We start from the raw sequence: 17,946 nt of genomic DNA, 5'->3' as shown, positions 1-17,946 counted from the left end.
TTCTGTTTAAAAATATGATTGAGAGGTTCTGAGTTTGGTATAATTTAATGTGCAAAACACTTCCCTTGTCACGTCCATAATATGACCTCATGGAAAATTCTCACAACAAAATGTGAGCATGATAGCATTATCGATCAGGATGGTACTGCTGTAGATAGACTACTACTTTACTATATAGTAACTAAGCTAATACAATAGTTTCTATAATTATAAAACAATAATGGAAATGGCAATTAATTACATCAGACAACTCTTATTATGAGTATTATGAGATTATAACTTCATCAACATATCCTGTATCTAGAAGAGACCATGTTTAAAAAAATAATAAAAAAATGCTATGATGAATAATAATAAGAACTCGGAGTAGAGCCGCTGCTCCTTTGCGTTGAAAGGAGCCAGTTGAGGTGGTTCGGGCATCTGGTAAGGATGCCCCCTGGGCGCCTCCCTAGGGAGGTGTTCCAGGCACGTCCAGCTGGGAGGAGGCCTCTGGGAAGACCCAGGACCAGGTGGAGAGATTATATCTCCACACTGGCCTGGGAACGCCTCTGGATCCCCCAGTAAGAGCTGGTTAATGTGGCCCTGGAAAGGCAAGTTTGGGGTCCCCTGCTAAAGCTGCTGCCCCCGCGACCCGACCCCGGATAAGCGGATGAAGATGAGATGAGATGAGATGAACCTAATTTCTCACATTTGATTGAGTGTTTGCCTACATGAATGCTCCATATTACACACTTTCATGATATTAAAAATGTGCCTGTGTAATAAGTGGGTAGGCTTTCCTGATTGAGATTTTGTCTGCGTTGCATTATTAATGTGTGAATGTGTTGAACAGCCCAAGTTTCAGGTCTCTATACTAACCCTAACCCTAATCCTAAACCCTAACCCCAACCCTATTTCTAAACCCCAACCCCAACCCTAAAGCCTAATCTTAAACCCTAACCCTATTTTAAATAGGCTACAACTTTTGATAGGAATATCGTAGAGACTTCATCTTGGTACCAATGGAAAGTGCGTGGCCATAAATAAGGGGGTAGGCGAAGTCTCAACAAATGAGCCCCTAAGGGAAAAAAATATTTGTATATCTTTTCAAGTATGAGACAACAGTTGATCTCAATGCATGACTTTTTCAACTGGTATAATTGTGAGATAGACAGAAATCTCAGCCCACGTGGTGAGCAGGGTTTTAAACCTTAATCGAATCCTCCCCCACCACCTTAAGCTCTAGGCCACAACAATACAGTACATTGATTGCAATCACCATTGGAGATGCTGGGTATTGAACCCAGGGCCTCATACATGCAAAGCATGCGCTCTACCACTGAGCTACATGCCCTTTTTTGGCATTACCATTTGGACTTATTTAAAAAAAAAAAATCTTGATAAAAGAAGTCATATTGCTCAAAGACTTAATGTATGAGGTCTGTGGCCTTAGACCTGCAACATGCACTTGTGATTAGGGCAGATAAACATGGGTAAACTCCTTGCCTGTAATTAGTTACTTTAAATATAGAAGATCAAGAAGTTGCCTCTGATAGGGATGTGTAACTATTCAAGTATGAGACAACACAAAGACAACAGTTGCTCTCGATGGATGACGTTTTCAACTGAATTAGTTACGTTTGGCCATAAATAGGGGGGTAGGCGAAGTCTCAACAAATGAGTCCCTAAGGAAAAGAAAATAAGCACACAATTGTTTAAGATCAAAGGGTTCCAAATGTCCAATCATAACGAATCCAGCACGAGTGAACTCAGCACCCACGAAATAGGGGGGTAGCCCAAGTTTCAAGTCTCTAAACTAACCCTAACCCCTAAACCCTGATCCTAAACCCTAACCCTAACCCCAACCCTAACCCCAACCCTGGCCCCAACCCTAACCATAACCCCAACCCCAACCCTAACCCCAACCCCAACCCTAACCCCAACCCCAACCCCAACCCCAACCCTAAACCTAACCCCAACCATAACCCTAACCCCAACCCCAACCCTAACCCCAACCCCAACCCTAACCCTAAACCCTAACCCCAACCCCAACCCTAACCCTAACCCCAACCCTAACCCTAACCCCAACCCCAACCCCAACCCTAACCCCAACCCCAACCCCGACCCCGATCCTAAACCCTAACCCTAACCCCAACCCCAACCCCAACCCTAACCATAACCCTAACCCCAACCCCAACCCCAACCCTAACCCCAACCCCAACCCTAACCCCAACCCCAACCCCAACCCCAACCCTAAACCTAACCCCAACCATAACCCTAACCCCAACCCCAACCCTAACCCCAACCCTAACCCTAATCCTAAACCCTAACCCCAACCCCAACCCTAACCCTAACCCCAACCCTAACCCCAACCCCAACCCCAACCCCAACCCTAACCCTAACCCCAGCCCCAACCCCAACCCCAACCCCAACCCCAACCCCAACCCCAACCCTAACCCTAACCCTAACCCTAACCCTAACCCCAACCCCAGCCCCAACCCTAACCCCAACCCTAACCCCAGCCCCAACCCCAACCCTAACCCTAACCCTGACCCTGACCCCAACCCTAACCCTAACCCTAACCCCAACCCTAACCCTTTTTTAAATAGGCCATAACTTTAGATAGGAACGTCGTAGAGACTTCATCTTGGTACCAATGGAAAGCTTGTGGCCATAAATAGGGGGGTAGGCGAAGTCTCAACAAATGAGCACCTAAGGAAAAAAAAATAAGCACACAATTGTTTAAGATCAAAGGGTTCCAAATGTCCGATCATAACAAAACCAGCACGACTGAACTCAGCACCCACGAAATAGGGGGTGTAGCCCAAGTTTCAAGTCTCTAAACTAACCTTAACCCCTAAACCCTAACCCTAGTCCTAAACCCCAACCCTATCTTTTCAAAAATGAGACAACAGTTGGTCTCAATGCATGACTTTTTCAACTGGTGTAATTGTGAGATAGACAGAAATCTCAGCCCACGTGGTGAGCAGGGTTTTAAACCTTCATCGAATCCTCCCCCACCACCTTAAGCTCTTGGCCACAACAATACAGAACATTGGTTTTAATCACCATTGGAGATGCTTGGGATTGAACCTAGGGCCTCATACATGCAAAGCATGCGCTCTACCACTGAGCTACATCTTTTTGGCATAACCATTTGGACTTATTTAAAAATAAAATCTTGATAAAAGAAGTCATATTGCTCAAAGACTTAATGTATGAGGTCTGTGGCCTTAGACCTGCAACATGCACTTGTGATATGGGCAGATAAACATGGGTAAACTACTTGCCTGTAATTAGTTACTTTAAATATAGAAGATCAAGAAGTTGCCTCTGATAGGGATGTGTAACTATTCAAGTATGAGACAACACAAAGACAACAGTTGCTCTCGATGGATGACGTTTTCAACTGAATTAGTTACGTTTGGCCATAAATAGGGGGGTAGGCGAAGTCTCAACAAATGAGTCCCTAAGGAAAAAAAAATAAGCACACAATTGTTTAAGATCAAAGGGTTCCAAATGTCCAATCATAACGAATCCAGCACGAGTGAACTCAGCACCCACGGAATAGGGGGGTAGCCCAAATTTCAAGTCTCTAAACTAACCCTAACCCCTAAACCCTCACCCTAATCCTAAACCCTAACCCCAACCGCAACCCCTAAACCTTAACCCTAATCCTAAACCCTAACCCCAACCGCAACCCTAACCCTAACCCTAATCCTAAACCCTAACCCTAACCCTAACCCTAACCCTAACCCCAACCCTAACCGCAACCCCAACCCTAACCCTAATCCCCAACCCTAACCCTAACCCCAACCCTAACCCTAACCTCAGCCCCAACCCAAACCCTAACCCTAATCCCCAACTCCAACCCTAACCCCAACCCCAACCCTACCCCAACCCTAACCCTAACCCTAACCCCAACCCCAACCCCAACCCTAACCCTAAACCTGACCCCAACCCTAACCCTTACCCTAACCCTAACCCCAGCCCCAACCCCAACCCTAACCCTAACCCTAACCCCAACCCTAACCCTAACCCCAGCCCCAACCCCAACCCTAACCCTAACCCTAACCCCAACCCTAACCCTAACCCCAGCCCCAACCCCAACCCTAACCCTAACCCTAACCCTAACCCCAACCCTAACCCTTTTTTAAATAGACCATAACTTTTGATATAAATGTCGTAGAGACTTCATCTTGGTACCAATGGAAAGCTTGTGGCCATAAATAGGGGGGTAGGCGAAGTCTCAACAAATGAGCACCTAAGGAAAAAAAAATAAGCACACAATTGTTTAAGATCAAAGGGTTCCAAATGTCCGATCATAACGAAACCAGCACGACTGAACTCAGCACCCACGAAATAGGGGGGGTAGCCCAAGTTTCAATTCTCTAAACTAACCTTAACCCCTAAACCCTAACCCTAGTCCTAAACCCCAACCCTATCTTTTCAAATATGAGACAACAGTTGGTCTCAATGCATGACTTTTTCAACTGGTGTAATTGTGAGATAGACAGAAATCTCAGCCCACGTGGTGAGCAGGGTTTTAAACCTTCATCGAATCCTCCCCCACCACCTTAAGCTCTAGGCCACAACAATACAGAACATTGGTTTTAATCACCATTGGAGATGCTGGGGATTGAACCCAGGGCCTCATACATGCAAAGCATGCGCTCTACCACTGAGCTACATCCCCTTTTTGGCATGACCATTTGGACTTATTTAAAAATAAAATCTTGATAAAAGAAGTCATATTGCTCAAAGACTTAATGTATGAGGTCTGTGGCCTTAGACCTGCAACATGCACTTGTGATTAGGGCAGATAAACATGGGTTAACTCCTTGCCTGTAATTAGTTACTTTAAATATAGAAGATCAAGAAGTTGCCTCTGATAGGGATGTGTAACTATTCAAGTATGAGACAACACAAAGACAACAGTTGCTCTCGATGGATGACGTTTTCAACTGAATTAGTTACGTTTGGCCATAAATAGGGGGGTAGGCGAAGTCTCAACAAATGAGCACCTAAGGAAAAAAAAATAAGCACACAATTGTTTAAGATCAAAGGGTTCCAAATGTCCAATCATAACGAATCCAGCACGAGTGAACTCAGCACCCACGGAATAGGGGGGTAGCCCAAATTTCAAGTCTCTAAACTAACCCTAACCCCTAAACCCTCACCCTAATCCTAAACCCTAACCCCAACCGCAACCCCTAAACCTTAACCCTAATCCTAAACCCTAACCCCAACCGCAACCCTAACCCTAACCCTAATCCTAAACCCTAACCCTAACCCTAACCCTAACCCTAACCCCAACCCTAACCGCAACCCCAACCCTAACCCTAATCCCCAACCCTAACCCTAACCCCAACCCTAACCCTAACCCCAACCCTAACCCTAACCCCAGCCCCAACCCAAACCCTAACCCTAATCCCCAACTCCAACCCTAACCCCAACCCCAACCCTACCCCAACCCTAACCCTAACCCCAACCCCAACCCTAAACCTAACCCCAACCCCAACCCTAACCCTAAACCTGACCCCAACCCTAACCCTTACCCTAACCCTAACCCCAGCCCCAACCCCAACCCTAACCCTAACCCTAACCCCAACCCTAACCCTAACCCCAGCCCCAACCCCAACCCTAACCCTAACCCTAACCCTAACCCCAACCCTAACCCTAACCCCAGCCCCAACCCCAACCCTAACCCTAACCCTAACCCTAACCCCAACCCTAACCCTTTTTTAAATAGACCATAACTTTTGATATAAATGTCGTAGAGACTTCATCTTGGTACCAATGGAAAGCTTGTGGCCATAAATAGGGGGGTAGGCGAAGTCTCAACAAATGAGCACCTAAGGGAAAAAAAATAAGCACACAATTGTTTAAGATCAAAGGGTTCCAAATGTCCGATCATAACGAAACCAGCACGACTGAACTCAGCACCCACGAAATAGGGGGGGTAGCCCAAGTTTCAAGTCTCTAAACTAACCTTAACCCCTAAACCCTAACCCTAGTCCTAAACCCCAACCCTATCTTTTCAAATATGAGACAACAGTTGGTCTCAATGCATGACTTTTTCAACTGGTGTAATTGTGAGATAGACAGAAATCTCAGCCCACGTGGTGAGCAGGGTTTTAAACCTTCATCGAATCCTCCTCCACCACCTTAAGCTCTAGGCCACAACAATACAGAACATTGGTTTTAATCACCATTGGAGATGCTGGGGATTGAACCCAGGGCCTCATACATGCAAAGCATGCGCTCTACCGCTGAGCTACATCCCCTTTTTGGCATGACCATTTGGACTTATTTAAAAATAAAATCTTGATAAAAGAAGTCATATTGCTCAAAGACTTAATGTATGAGGTCTGTGGCCTTAGACCTGCAACATGCACTTGTGATTAGGGCAGATAAACATGGGTTAACTCCTTGCCTGTAATTAGTTACTTTAAATATAGAAGATCAAGAAGTTGCCTCTGATAGGGATGTGTAACTATTCAAGTATGAGACAACACAAAGACAACAGTTGCTCTCGATGGATGACGTTTTCAACTGAATTAGTTACGTTTGGCCATAAATAGGGAGGTAGGCGAAGTCTCAACAAATGAGTCCCTAAGGAAAAAAAATAAGCACACAATTGTTTAAGATCAAAGGGTTCCAAATGTCCAATCATAACGAATCCAGCACGAGTGAACTCAGCACCCACGAAATAGGGGGGTAGCCCAAATTTCAAGTCTCTAAACTAACCCTTACCCCTAAACCTTAACCCTAATCCTAAACCCTAAGCCCAACCGCAACCCTAACCCTAACCCTAATCCTAAACCCTAACCCCAACCGCAACCCCTAAACCTTAACCTTAACCCTAATCCTAAACCCAACCGCAACCCTAACCCTAACCCTAATCCTAAACCCTAACCCCAACCCCAACCTTAACCCTAACCCCAACCCTAACCCTAACCCTAACCCCAGCCCCAACCCCAACCCTAACCCTAACCCCAACCCTAACCCTAACCCTAACCCCAACCCTAACCCTAACCCTAACCCCAACCCTAACCCTAACCCCAACCCCAACCCCAACCCCAACCCCAACCCTAACCCTAACCCTAACCCCAACCCCAACCCTAACCCCAACCCTAACCCCAACCCTAACCCTAACCCCAGCCCTAAACCTAACCCTAACCCCAACCCCAACCCTAACCCCAGCCCCAACCCTAACCCTAACCCCAGCCCCAACCCCAACCCTAACCCTAACCCCAACCCTAACCCTTTTTTAAATAGGCCATAACTTTAGATAGGAACGTCGTAGAGACTTCATCTTGGTACCAATGGAAAGCTTGTGGCCATAAATAGGGGGGTAGGCGAAGTCTCAACAAATGGGCACCTAAGGAAAAAAAATAAGCACACAATTGTTTAAGATCAAAGGGTTCCAAATGTCCGATCATAACGAAACCAGCACGACTGAACTCAGCACCCACGAAATAGGGGGGGTAGCCCAAGTTTCAATTCTCTAAACTAACCTTAACCCCTAAACCCTAACCCTAGTCCTAAACCCCAACCCTATCTTTTCAAATATGAGACAACAGTTGGTCTCAATGCATGACTTTTTCAACTGGTGTAATTGTGAGATAGACAGAAATCTCAGCCCACGTGGTGAGCAGGGTTTTAAACCTTCATCGAATCCTCCCCCACCACCTTAAGCTCTAGGCCACAACAATACAGAACATTGGTTTTAATCACCATTGGAGATGCTGGGGATTGAACCCAGGGCCTCATACATGCAAAGCATGCGCTCTACCACTGAGCTACATCCCCTTTTTGGCATGACCATTTGGACTTATTTAAAAATAAAATCTTGATAAAAGAAGTCATATTGCTCAAAGACTTAATGTATGAGGTCTGTGGCCTTAGACCTGCAACATGCACTTGTGATTAGGGCAGATAAACATGGGTTAACTCCTTGCCTGTAATTAGTTACTTTAAATATAGAAGATCAAGAAGTTGCCTCTGATAGGGATGTGTAACTATTCAAGTATGAGACAACACAAAGACAACAGTTGCTCTCGATGGATGACGTTTTCAACTGAATTAGTTACGTTTGGCCATAAATAGGGGGGTAGGCGAAGTCTCAACAAATGAGCACCTAAGGAAAAAAAAATAAGCACACAATTGTTTAAGATCAAAGGGTTCCAAATGTCCAATCATAACGAATCCAGCACGAGTGAACTCAGCACCCACGGAATAGGGGGGTAGCCCAAATTTCAAGTCTCTAAACTAACCCTAACCCCTAAACCCTCACCCTAATCCTAAACCCTAACCCCAACCGCAACCCCTAAACCTTAACCCTAATCCTAAACCCTAACCCCAACCGCAACCCTAACCCTAACCCTAATCCTAAACCCTAACCCTAACCCTAACCCTAACCCTAACCCCAACCCTAACCGCAACCCCAACCCTAACCCTAATCCCCAACCCTAACCCTAACCCCAACCCTAACCCTAACCCCAGCCCCAACCCAAACCCTAACCCTAATCCCCAACTCCAACCCTAACCCCAACCCCAACCCTACCCCAACCCTAACCCTAACCCCAACCCCAACCCTAAACCTAACCCCAACCCCAACCCTAACCCTAAACCTGACCCCAACCCTAACCCTTACCCTAACCCTAACCCCAGCCCCAACCCCAACCCTAACCCTAACCCTAACCCCAACCCTAACCCTAACCCCAGCCCCAACCCCAACCCTAACCCTAACCCTAACCCTAACCCCAACCCTAACCCTAACCCCAGCCCCAACCCCAACCCTAACCCTAACCCTAACCCTAACCCCAACCCTAACCCTTTTTTAAATAGACCATAACTTTTGATATAAATGTCGTAGAGACTTCATCTTGGTACCAATGGAAAGCTTGTGGCCATAAATAGGGGGGTAGGCGAAGTCTCAACAAATGAGCACCTAAGGGAAAAAAAATAAGCACACAATTGTTTAAGATCAAAGGGTTCCAAATGTCCGATCATAACGAAACCAGCACGACTGAACTCAGCACCCACGAAATAGGGGGGGTAGCCCAAGTTTCAAGTCTCTAAACTAACCTTAACCCCTAAACCCTAACCCTAGTCCTAAACCCCAACCCTATCTTTTCAAATATGAGACAACAGTTGGTCTCAATGCATGACTTTTTCAACTGGTGTAATTGTGAGATAGACAGAAATCTCAGCCCACGTGGTGAGCAGGGTTTTAAACCTTCATCGAATCCTCCTCCACCACCTTAAGCTCTAGGCCACAACAATACAGAACATTGGTTTTAATCACCATTGGAGATGCTGGGGATTGAACCCAGGGCCTCATACATGCAAAGCATGCGCTCTACCGCTGAGCTACATCCCCTTTTTGGCATGACCATTTGGACTTATTTAAAAATAAAATCTTGATAAAAGAAGTCATATTGCTCAAAGACTTAATGTATGAGGTCTGTGGCCTTAGACCTGCAACATGCACTTGTGATTAGGGCAGATAAACATGGGTTAACTCCTTGCCTGTAATTAGTTACTTTAAATATAGAAGATCAAGAAGTTGCCTCTGATAGGGATGTGTAACTATTCAAGTATGAGACAACACAAAGACAACAGTTGCTCTCGATGGATGACGTTTTCAACTGAATTAGTTACGTTTGGCCATAAATAGGGAGGTAGGCGAAGTCTCAACAAATGAGTCCCTAAGGAAAAAAAATAAGCACACAATTGTTTAAGATCAAAGGGTTCCAAATGTCCAATCATAACGAATCCAGCACGAGTGAACTCAGCACCCACGAAATAGGGGGGTAGCCCAAATTTCAAGTCTCTAAACTAACCCTTACCCCTAAACCTTAACCCTAATCCTAAACCCTAAGCCCAACCGCAACCCTAACCCTAACCCTAATCCTAAACCCTAACCCCAACCGCAACCCCTAAACCTTAACCTTAACCCTAATCCTAAACCCAACCGCAACCCTAACCCTAACCCTAATCCTAAACCCTAACCCCAACCCCAACCTTAACCCTAACCCCAACCCTAACCCTAACCCTAACCCCAGCCCCAACCCCAACCCTAACCCTAACCCCAACCCTAACCCTAACCCTAACCCCAACCCTAACCCTAACCCCAACCCTAACCCTAACCCCAACCCCAACCCTAACCCCAACCCCAACCCCAACCCCAACCCCAACCCTAACCCTAACCCTAACCCCAACCCCAACCCTAACCCCAACCCTAACCCTAACCCCAGCCCCAACCCTAACCCTAACCCCAGCCCTAAACCTAACCCTAACCCCAACCCCAACCCTAACCCCAGCCCCAACCCTAACCCTAACCCTAACCCTGACCCCAACCCTAACCCTAACCCTAACCCCAACCCTAACCCTTTTTTAAATAGGCCATAACTTTAGATAGGAACGTCGTAGAGACTTCATCTTGGTACCAATGGAAAGCTTATGGCAATAAATAGGGGGGTAGGCGAAGTCTCAACAAATGAGCACCTAAGGGAAAAAAAATAAGCACACAATTGTTTAAGATCAAAGGGTTCCAAATGTCCGATCATAACAAAACCAGCACGACTGAATTCAGCACCCACGAAATAGGGGGGGGGGGGGTAGCCCAAGTTTCAAGTCTCTAAACTAACCTTAACCCCTAAACCCTAACCCTAGTCCTAAACCCCAACCCTATCTTTTCAAATATGAGACAACAGTTGGTCTCAATGCATGACTTTTTCAACTGGTGTAATTGTGAGATAGACAGAAATCTCAGCCCACGTGGTGAAGCAGGGTTTTAAACCTTCATCGAATCCTCCCCCACCACCTTAAGCTCTAGGCCACAACAATACAGAACATTAGTTTTAATCACCATTGGAGATACTGGGGATTGAACCCAGGGCCTCATACATGCAAAGCATGCGCTCTACCACTGAGCTACATCCCCTTTTTGGCATAACCATCTGGACTTATTTAAAAATAAAATCTTGATAAAAGAAGTCATATTGCTCAAAGACTTAATGTGTGAGGTCTGTGGCCTTAGACCTGCAACATGCACTTGTGATTAGGGCAGATAAACATGGGTTAACTCCTTGCCTGTAATTAGTTACTTTAAATATAGAAGATCAAGAAGTTGCCTTTGATAGGGATGTGTAACTATTCAAGTATGAGACAACACAAAGACAACAGTTGCTCTCGATGGATGACGTTTTCAACTGAATTAGTTACGTTTGGCCATAAATAGGGAGGTAGGCGAAGTCTCAACAAATGAGTCCCTAAGGAAAAGAAAATAAGCACACAATTGTTTAAGATCAAAGGGTTCCAAATGTCCAATCATAACAAAACCAGCACGACTGAATTCAGCACCCACGAAATAGGGGGGGGGGGTAGCCCAAGTTTCAAGTCTCTAAACTAACCTTAACCCCTAAACCCTAACCCTAGTCCTAAACCCCAACCCTATCTTTTCAAATATGAGACAACAGTTGGTCTCAATGCATGACTTTTTCAACTGGTGTAATTGTGAGATAGACAGAAATCTCAGCCCACGTGGTGAAGCAGGGTTTTAAACCTTCATCGAATCCTCCCCCACCACCTTAAGCTCTAGGCCACAACAATACAGAACATTAGTTTTAATCACCATTGGAGATACTGGGGATTGAACCCAGGGCCTCATACATGCAAAGCATGCGCTCTACCACTGAGCTACATCCCCTTTTTGGCATAACCATCTGGACTTATTTAAAAATAAAATCTTGATAAAAGAAGTCATATTGCTCAAAGACTTAATGTGTGAGGTCTGTGGCCTTAGACCTGCAACATGCACTTGTGATTAGGGCAGATAAACATGGGTTAACTCCTTGCCTGTAATTAGTTACTTTAAATATAGAAGATCAAGAAGTTGCCTTTGATAGGGATGTGTAACTATTCAAGTATGAGACAACACAAAGACAACAGTTGCTCTCGATGGATGACGTTTTCAACTGAATTAGTTACGTTTGGCCATAAATAGGGAGGTAGGCGAAGTCTCAACAAATGAGTCCCTAAGGAAAAGAAAATAAGCACACAATTGTTTAAGATCAAAGGGTTCCAAATGTCCAATCATAACGAATCCAGCACGAGTGAACTCAGCACCCACGAAATAGGGGGGTAGCCCAAGTTTCAAGTCTCTAAACTAACCCTAACCCCTAAACCCTAACCCTAATCCCCAACCCCAACCCTAACCCTAATCCCCTACCCAACCCTAACCCTAACCCCAACCCTAACCCTAACCCCAACCCCAACCGCAACCCTTTTCAAGTATGAGACAACACAATGACAACAGTTGGTCTCAATGGATGACTTTTTCAACTGGTGTAATTGTGAAATCTCAGCCCACGTGGTGAGCAGGGTTTTAAACCTTCATCGAACCCTCACCCGCCACCTTAAGCTCTAGGCCACAACAATAAAGAACATAGGTTTTAATCACCATTGGAGATGCTGGGGATTGAACCCAGGGCCTCATACATGCAAAGCATGCGCTCTACCACTGAGCTACATCCCCCTGGTGTGCTTAAAATGAAGGACATTTTACAAAACATTCTAGATAAAAGAAGTCATATTGCTCAAAGACTTAATGTATGAGGTATGTGGCCTTAAACCTACACTTGGGATGAAGGCAGATAAACCTGGGTTAAGTCCTTGCCTGTAATTAGTTACTTTAAATATAGAAGATCAAGAAGTTGCCTTTGATAGGGATGTGTAACTTTTCAAGTATGAGACAACACAAAAACAGCAATTGCGCTCGATGGATGCATTTTTCAACTGGTGTAATTGTGAGATAGACAGAGACATCTCAGCCCATGTGGTCAGCCGGGTTTGAGACCTTTGTCGAATCCTCCCCCACCACCTTAAGCTCTAGGCCACAACAATACAGAACATTGTTTGCAATCATCACTGGAGATGCTGGGGATTGAACCCAGGGCCTCATATATGCAAAGCATGCGCTCTACCACTGAGCTACATCCCCTCTTTCTGCATGAAAATTTTGGACATTTTCAAAATAAATTCTGGACAAAAGAAGTCATATTTCTCAAAGACTTAATAAGGTATGTAATGCACTCGCGATGAAGGCAGACAAACCTATGTTAACTGCTTGTACCAGCAGTGCTACTCTGTTTGTGCTCTCATTTGCTAAATTCTTCGGGATCACCTCCAAACTCCTACGATCAATTTGACTCGGACTTCCTTTATCGATCCCGCATATTCGTTAGATTGGAATTGCCCTCCGTCTGGGCCTGGCTCCAGACACGGGCCCCGGGATTCTTCCGGGAAGGGCCTCTCTTCCTGCTCCGTGTTTGTCCATAGAGGCTTTCCCATCAAACACAAGAACTTCTCTACTCCCCTCACAACAAGCTCCTCCGCAATCGCAAGTCTAGCCTATTCATTCTTTCTGCTGATGAGAGGTTTGGTCACTGCAGGGTAGGCTTTTAGTCCAAATTGTCTTAAAACACCAGACACTGTGTGCCGAGACGGATACTTGCCCTGTTCAGCACTGAAATGGCGAGCAACTCCAGCTGCAGTGTTGAACCGATTCCCCATTGAGAATTGATAAAGGTTTTTGTTGAAGTGCCCGGGTTATTTAAAAATGAACATGCTCGTACAGCAGTGGTACAGCCACAGTGGATATTCTGTTAAATTCTGAATAGTAAAACAACAGTATTTCAGAATAAATCAAGTATTAATACTTTGTTCTCTTATTTTGATCTCCACACAGTTATTTGACCTGACAAACTGAAAACACCACCTTTAACATTTCTGAAATTGTCTCAAACAAAAGAAAGTGAAACATAAATGAGTTTTAGTCCATTTAATTCATGTTCAATAATCACATCACTAATTAACAAGTAATCACAATAAACACTTTTTCCAAACCAAAAAATAAAATTCAAATTAATGAATAAACCCCACAAAAAAAAACAAAGAGGAGGTTTTGCAAATGACATAGCAAGTCTACCTTACACATCCCATTGTTGTTTTCAGCATGCTCTGAAGGTACAGTAGGCGTTTGTTAGCTAGGGTTACTCTTGCATGAGTGCAGTGGCGGTAGATGAAGCTCTAAAGTGCTCCTTGGATAGATTACTATGGAGCATTTATTACACAAGTCAAACCTGATAACTATAGTTAGTTCACCTTAGATGAGGATGTGTTAGGGTCTCGGTGTGTGTGTGTGTGACTCTCCAGGGCAGGTTGTTCGCTATAAGAGTGTCATTTGTAGCAGTACCAATAATACTTGATATGAAGTACTGCAAAACTACAGGGCCACACATCGACCTATACACTTAGTGCTTGCATGAACAAGAAATTCCCTTTGCCCACTGTGATTGACAGTGTCATGCATTTCAGGTGTGTGAACTTTATGCCTTTTGGTTCTTTAATCAGGTCACTGTGTCCTAAATGAGGTTACCAGGTGGTCTGAACATTATTCTCATCTCTTAAGACTGGGTTTGCAGGCATGATTTAACAGTGTGCAGGCACAATCGTGCACTAAAAATGTACTTAATTAATTTCGCCCTATGTTGCCGGTTCTACATTTTTAAATCAAGCTGCTGTTATAGCCATTATATCAAATCAGTTCTTTTGAGTGTTGTATTGGGCTTCACATCTTATGCATGTTCTTGGGAACTCCAGGACACAGTTTGTGTAACTGGCTGTCACAAATCAAAAGTATAATCCCTTCAACCATGAGAGCACAACCACCAAGAGGCTACAGGAACACAACGATAAATACATATACAAAAGTGTTGCGTCTTTAATTCAATATATCTCAAAAGACATTCTGTCACTTCAGTGGCCCCTTTCTAATGAAAAAGGCAGACTTTTTCAATCTGTCATACTAATAATCAGAATAATAGTCATGATAAAATGCTTCCTAAAGGTACATGGACATAAAAGCAAATCTTGAAACCTCCACCCACGAACCCCCCTGATGTTGCTGCTGTACTGTCTTTTGTTCTTGATTTAGGGCCATACAGAGTGCGTTGACAATAAAACATCTATATACATCCATGTGCAATCTCATAAGGAGTGGTAAGTAAAAACTGTGGGGTCAAAGCAAAAAGCTAAAACATGGTTGTGGACAGGCACAAGGAAAAATGTAGCTATGTGACAGCCGTGGCACAAACGAAGCAATTCAACTATTTGATGACAGCTGCTCTTTTAGCATCGCTCAATCCTCAGCTGGCAGAAAGGAACTCCAACATCTACATGTAAAATTTTCCACTTTCAGAAGACATGAGTTAAGTTATTGCCCTTTTTGTAAAAGAAAGTCTTTCTTATATGAAATCTAAAGAGATGCCAATAGTTTTTTTTACTCTAAAGAATCGTAATAAAGACCCAATCATAACTAGAAGTTGTTTCATCCTGTTTAATCTACAAATATTGGTTATTGACATATGATATTTTCTTTGTATCACCTGAAAAGTGTCCATTGCATCGAGTATCAAAAAATCGAACTGAAAGTTTTCATCATTCATATCATCTTTACCTTTTATTCGATCCAATAATTTCAGATTTAAATCAAAATGTTGACTTAACAGAAGTTAAATCTGCACAAATCAATATTTTTGCATGAACAGTGGATTAAGGACGCACTTACACTGTCCACTTGTACAGCGCCCAAGCACGCTTCACGGCTAAAGTCTAGTTAAATCCTCTGTCATCCATTTTACAAATCTGCACCTACTTTGAAGCAGCAGCTCTAATGATGACACTAAAAGGTGAAACAACCACCATCAGAAACCACATCGTCCTGTCCTTTGGTGTTAAAAGTCAGCACAGGGCAGCAACACATCAACTGTCTAGGATTGCCCCAGAGATATACATATGGAGTCAAACCACAACACTTTGAGTCATAAAGCCTTTGGGCATAATATTATTATATAATCAGGCCATGCATTTTAAAGGTATTTGGAGGCAACGGTTGAATACAGTGCTAAGAGAGAAGAATGTAAAGCAACATCATGTTCTGCTGCAAACACTCCAACAAGAAAAAGTGCTGAATACATACTGGAGTAATTTCTGTATTCAGCTACTGCCAAACAACATGCTACTATAACCCTCACAGAAACACCTGAAACTGAACAACCATTACTACACAACTACCAGAACTGCTTTGATTTACAGAATTCCCTTAAAATTGCAAAACCAGGTTTCCCCCAGCGTTTTATCAACTGTGAAATCCTCTTTGTCTGAGCAGTTTTAGGCGTGAGCCTGCGTCATCCTTGGTTTTCAGGTAAGAAGGACAGGAGGCACGTATGAGACACACAGCTCCTTTGACTTTAAAGACATCTTCCACATCTCCCTCGGGACTGCACGCTCAGTTGGAGCTTCTCTACTTTAGCAAACCGACTCGATTACGCTTCAAAAACGTTCAGGTTTCAACGTGTTTTGCCATGGATGCGCGGCCCAAATGCTTCTTTTTCACCCTTCTAACGACACCCCCCTTTTTCACTTTCTTCCTCCCTCTGAATATCTTCTCTGTGTGTCTTGATTTCCAAAAACCTGTGCGTGTTTACAAGATTTACCGAGTGCCGTCGGAGAAACAAAATTGCCCACTGTATTGCTTACACAGGAAGAAACGTACAATAAATAAATAAAAACCTTGTTTTAAATCAAGAAACTAGGAGGAAATAAAGGAGAAAACTCTAGAAAGACAAAAATAAGATGTGAACAGAACACCAAAGCTCATTTTTACACAGTTTTGTCACTCAAACACATCATCACAAACACAGAATAAAGAGTTAAACAGCCTAAAATGGTTCAAACTGCCTACTTGTTGTCTAGCTTTTTTGTTTGTCAGCTTGTTTATGGTAAGTGATAGCGAAGAGAGAGGAAGTGACGAAGCGGATGAGATGGACAATGGATTACGATGATGTTATTAAAGCCGATAGTAAGTGGTTATTGGGAGCAAACGGCCCCTAAAGTCACAGGGAAAAGAAGCTATGTGTGTGACAGAAGCCATGGGTGAGTCCGAGAGGGTTTCCACACTGTGATCGCTGCTTATTTGGTGTGTGGAGGTGAGATGATGCAGGGTCCGTGTACACCACCAGGCTGTGGGTAAAGAGGATCCAAGTGAAACCCACTGATTCCAGGTCAGCCAGCTTGAAGAAGACGCAATCAAATATGTGAGTAAACTTTCCCACCAAGCTCAGTCTATACAGTCATGTCAGACAAATATTGGGGGGTGGCTATGGCGCATTAGATGAGTTCACATGTGAGAGGAGGCATGATAACATGAAGTTGATGCTAGAGATTCAGAAATTTGCAATGACAGATTTAAGATAAAACGGGTAATTTGGGATTTGATGGGGAAACAAAGCTTAGGATCCATTTAAGGAGCTGCTGCTGTCCCCCTGGACCTCTCCCTGAAGATGCAGCAAGGAGGGGGCAGAGGGGGAGCTGACACAGCCTGTCAAAGCCAACGACTCAATGTGGGAGACACTGCGAGGAGTCAGGTGGTGGTGGTGGCGGGGGTTTTGGTGCAGAGACTGGGAAGAACGGCGCGGGTGGGGTCTGTCGTCGTCCTGGGGGGCTGGCCAGGTGATGATGTCGGCGCCATGGTCCAAGCGAGAGCGAGCATTCTCGCGGAAGTTGAGCTTGAAACACTCAATCTGCAGCAGAAAGGTTGGATAGAAAACGACAGAGAAGAGGGGGAGAAGAGAGGGGAGAGAGACAAAATGTATAGATAGGAGATAGGAGATGTTGAGGGGGAGTTGAGATGAGGAGGGCAGAGGGATAGAAGAATTAGATGCCTGCAAGATAAGAAGTCGAAAGACGATGGTGTGATCAAAGTGCGTTGGACTGCAGACAGCATCATGAATACAGTACAAACAGAGGCATAGGTTTACATTCAGTGCAGTCACAAAGACTATGTTTCTCAGCCAGGGAGAAAGAAGTAAAACTGTTAGTACATTGATTAAACAG

At 44.3% G+C, this 17,946-nt stretch overlaps 1 protein-coding gene across 4 annotated transcripts in view; it reads right to left on the bottom strand.

The window, feature by feature from the left end:
- Positions 1–13,816: 13,816 nt before the first annotated feature.
- The window catches only part of LOC310963615 (uncharacterized protein), a 108,213-nt gene continuing 104,083 nt past the window's right edge, over positions 13,817–17,946 (bottom strand). For all 4 annotated transcript variants that reach the window (XM_083936495.1, XM_083936497.1, XM_083936496.1 and 1 more), the window contains one exon: positions 13,817–17,633. In XM_083936495.1, the coding sequence (XP_083792621.1) occupies positions 17,629–17,633 (5 nt within the window). In that variant the 3' untranslated portion in view covers positions 13,817–17,628. The remainder of the gene's footprint in view (positions 17,634–17,946) is intronic.

This window comes from Echiichthys vipera (genome assembly GCF_963691815.1).
Source record: "Echiichthys vipera genome assembly, chromosome: 21".
NCBI classification, from domain to species: domain Eukaryota; kingdom Metazoa; phylum Chordata; class Actinopteri; order Perciformes; family Trachinidae; genus Echiichthys; species Echiichthys vipera.
Note: the sequence above shows the minus strand (reverse complement) of the source record. Positions and strands in the feature narration are given on the sequence as shown.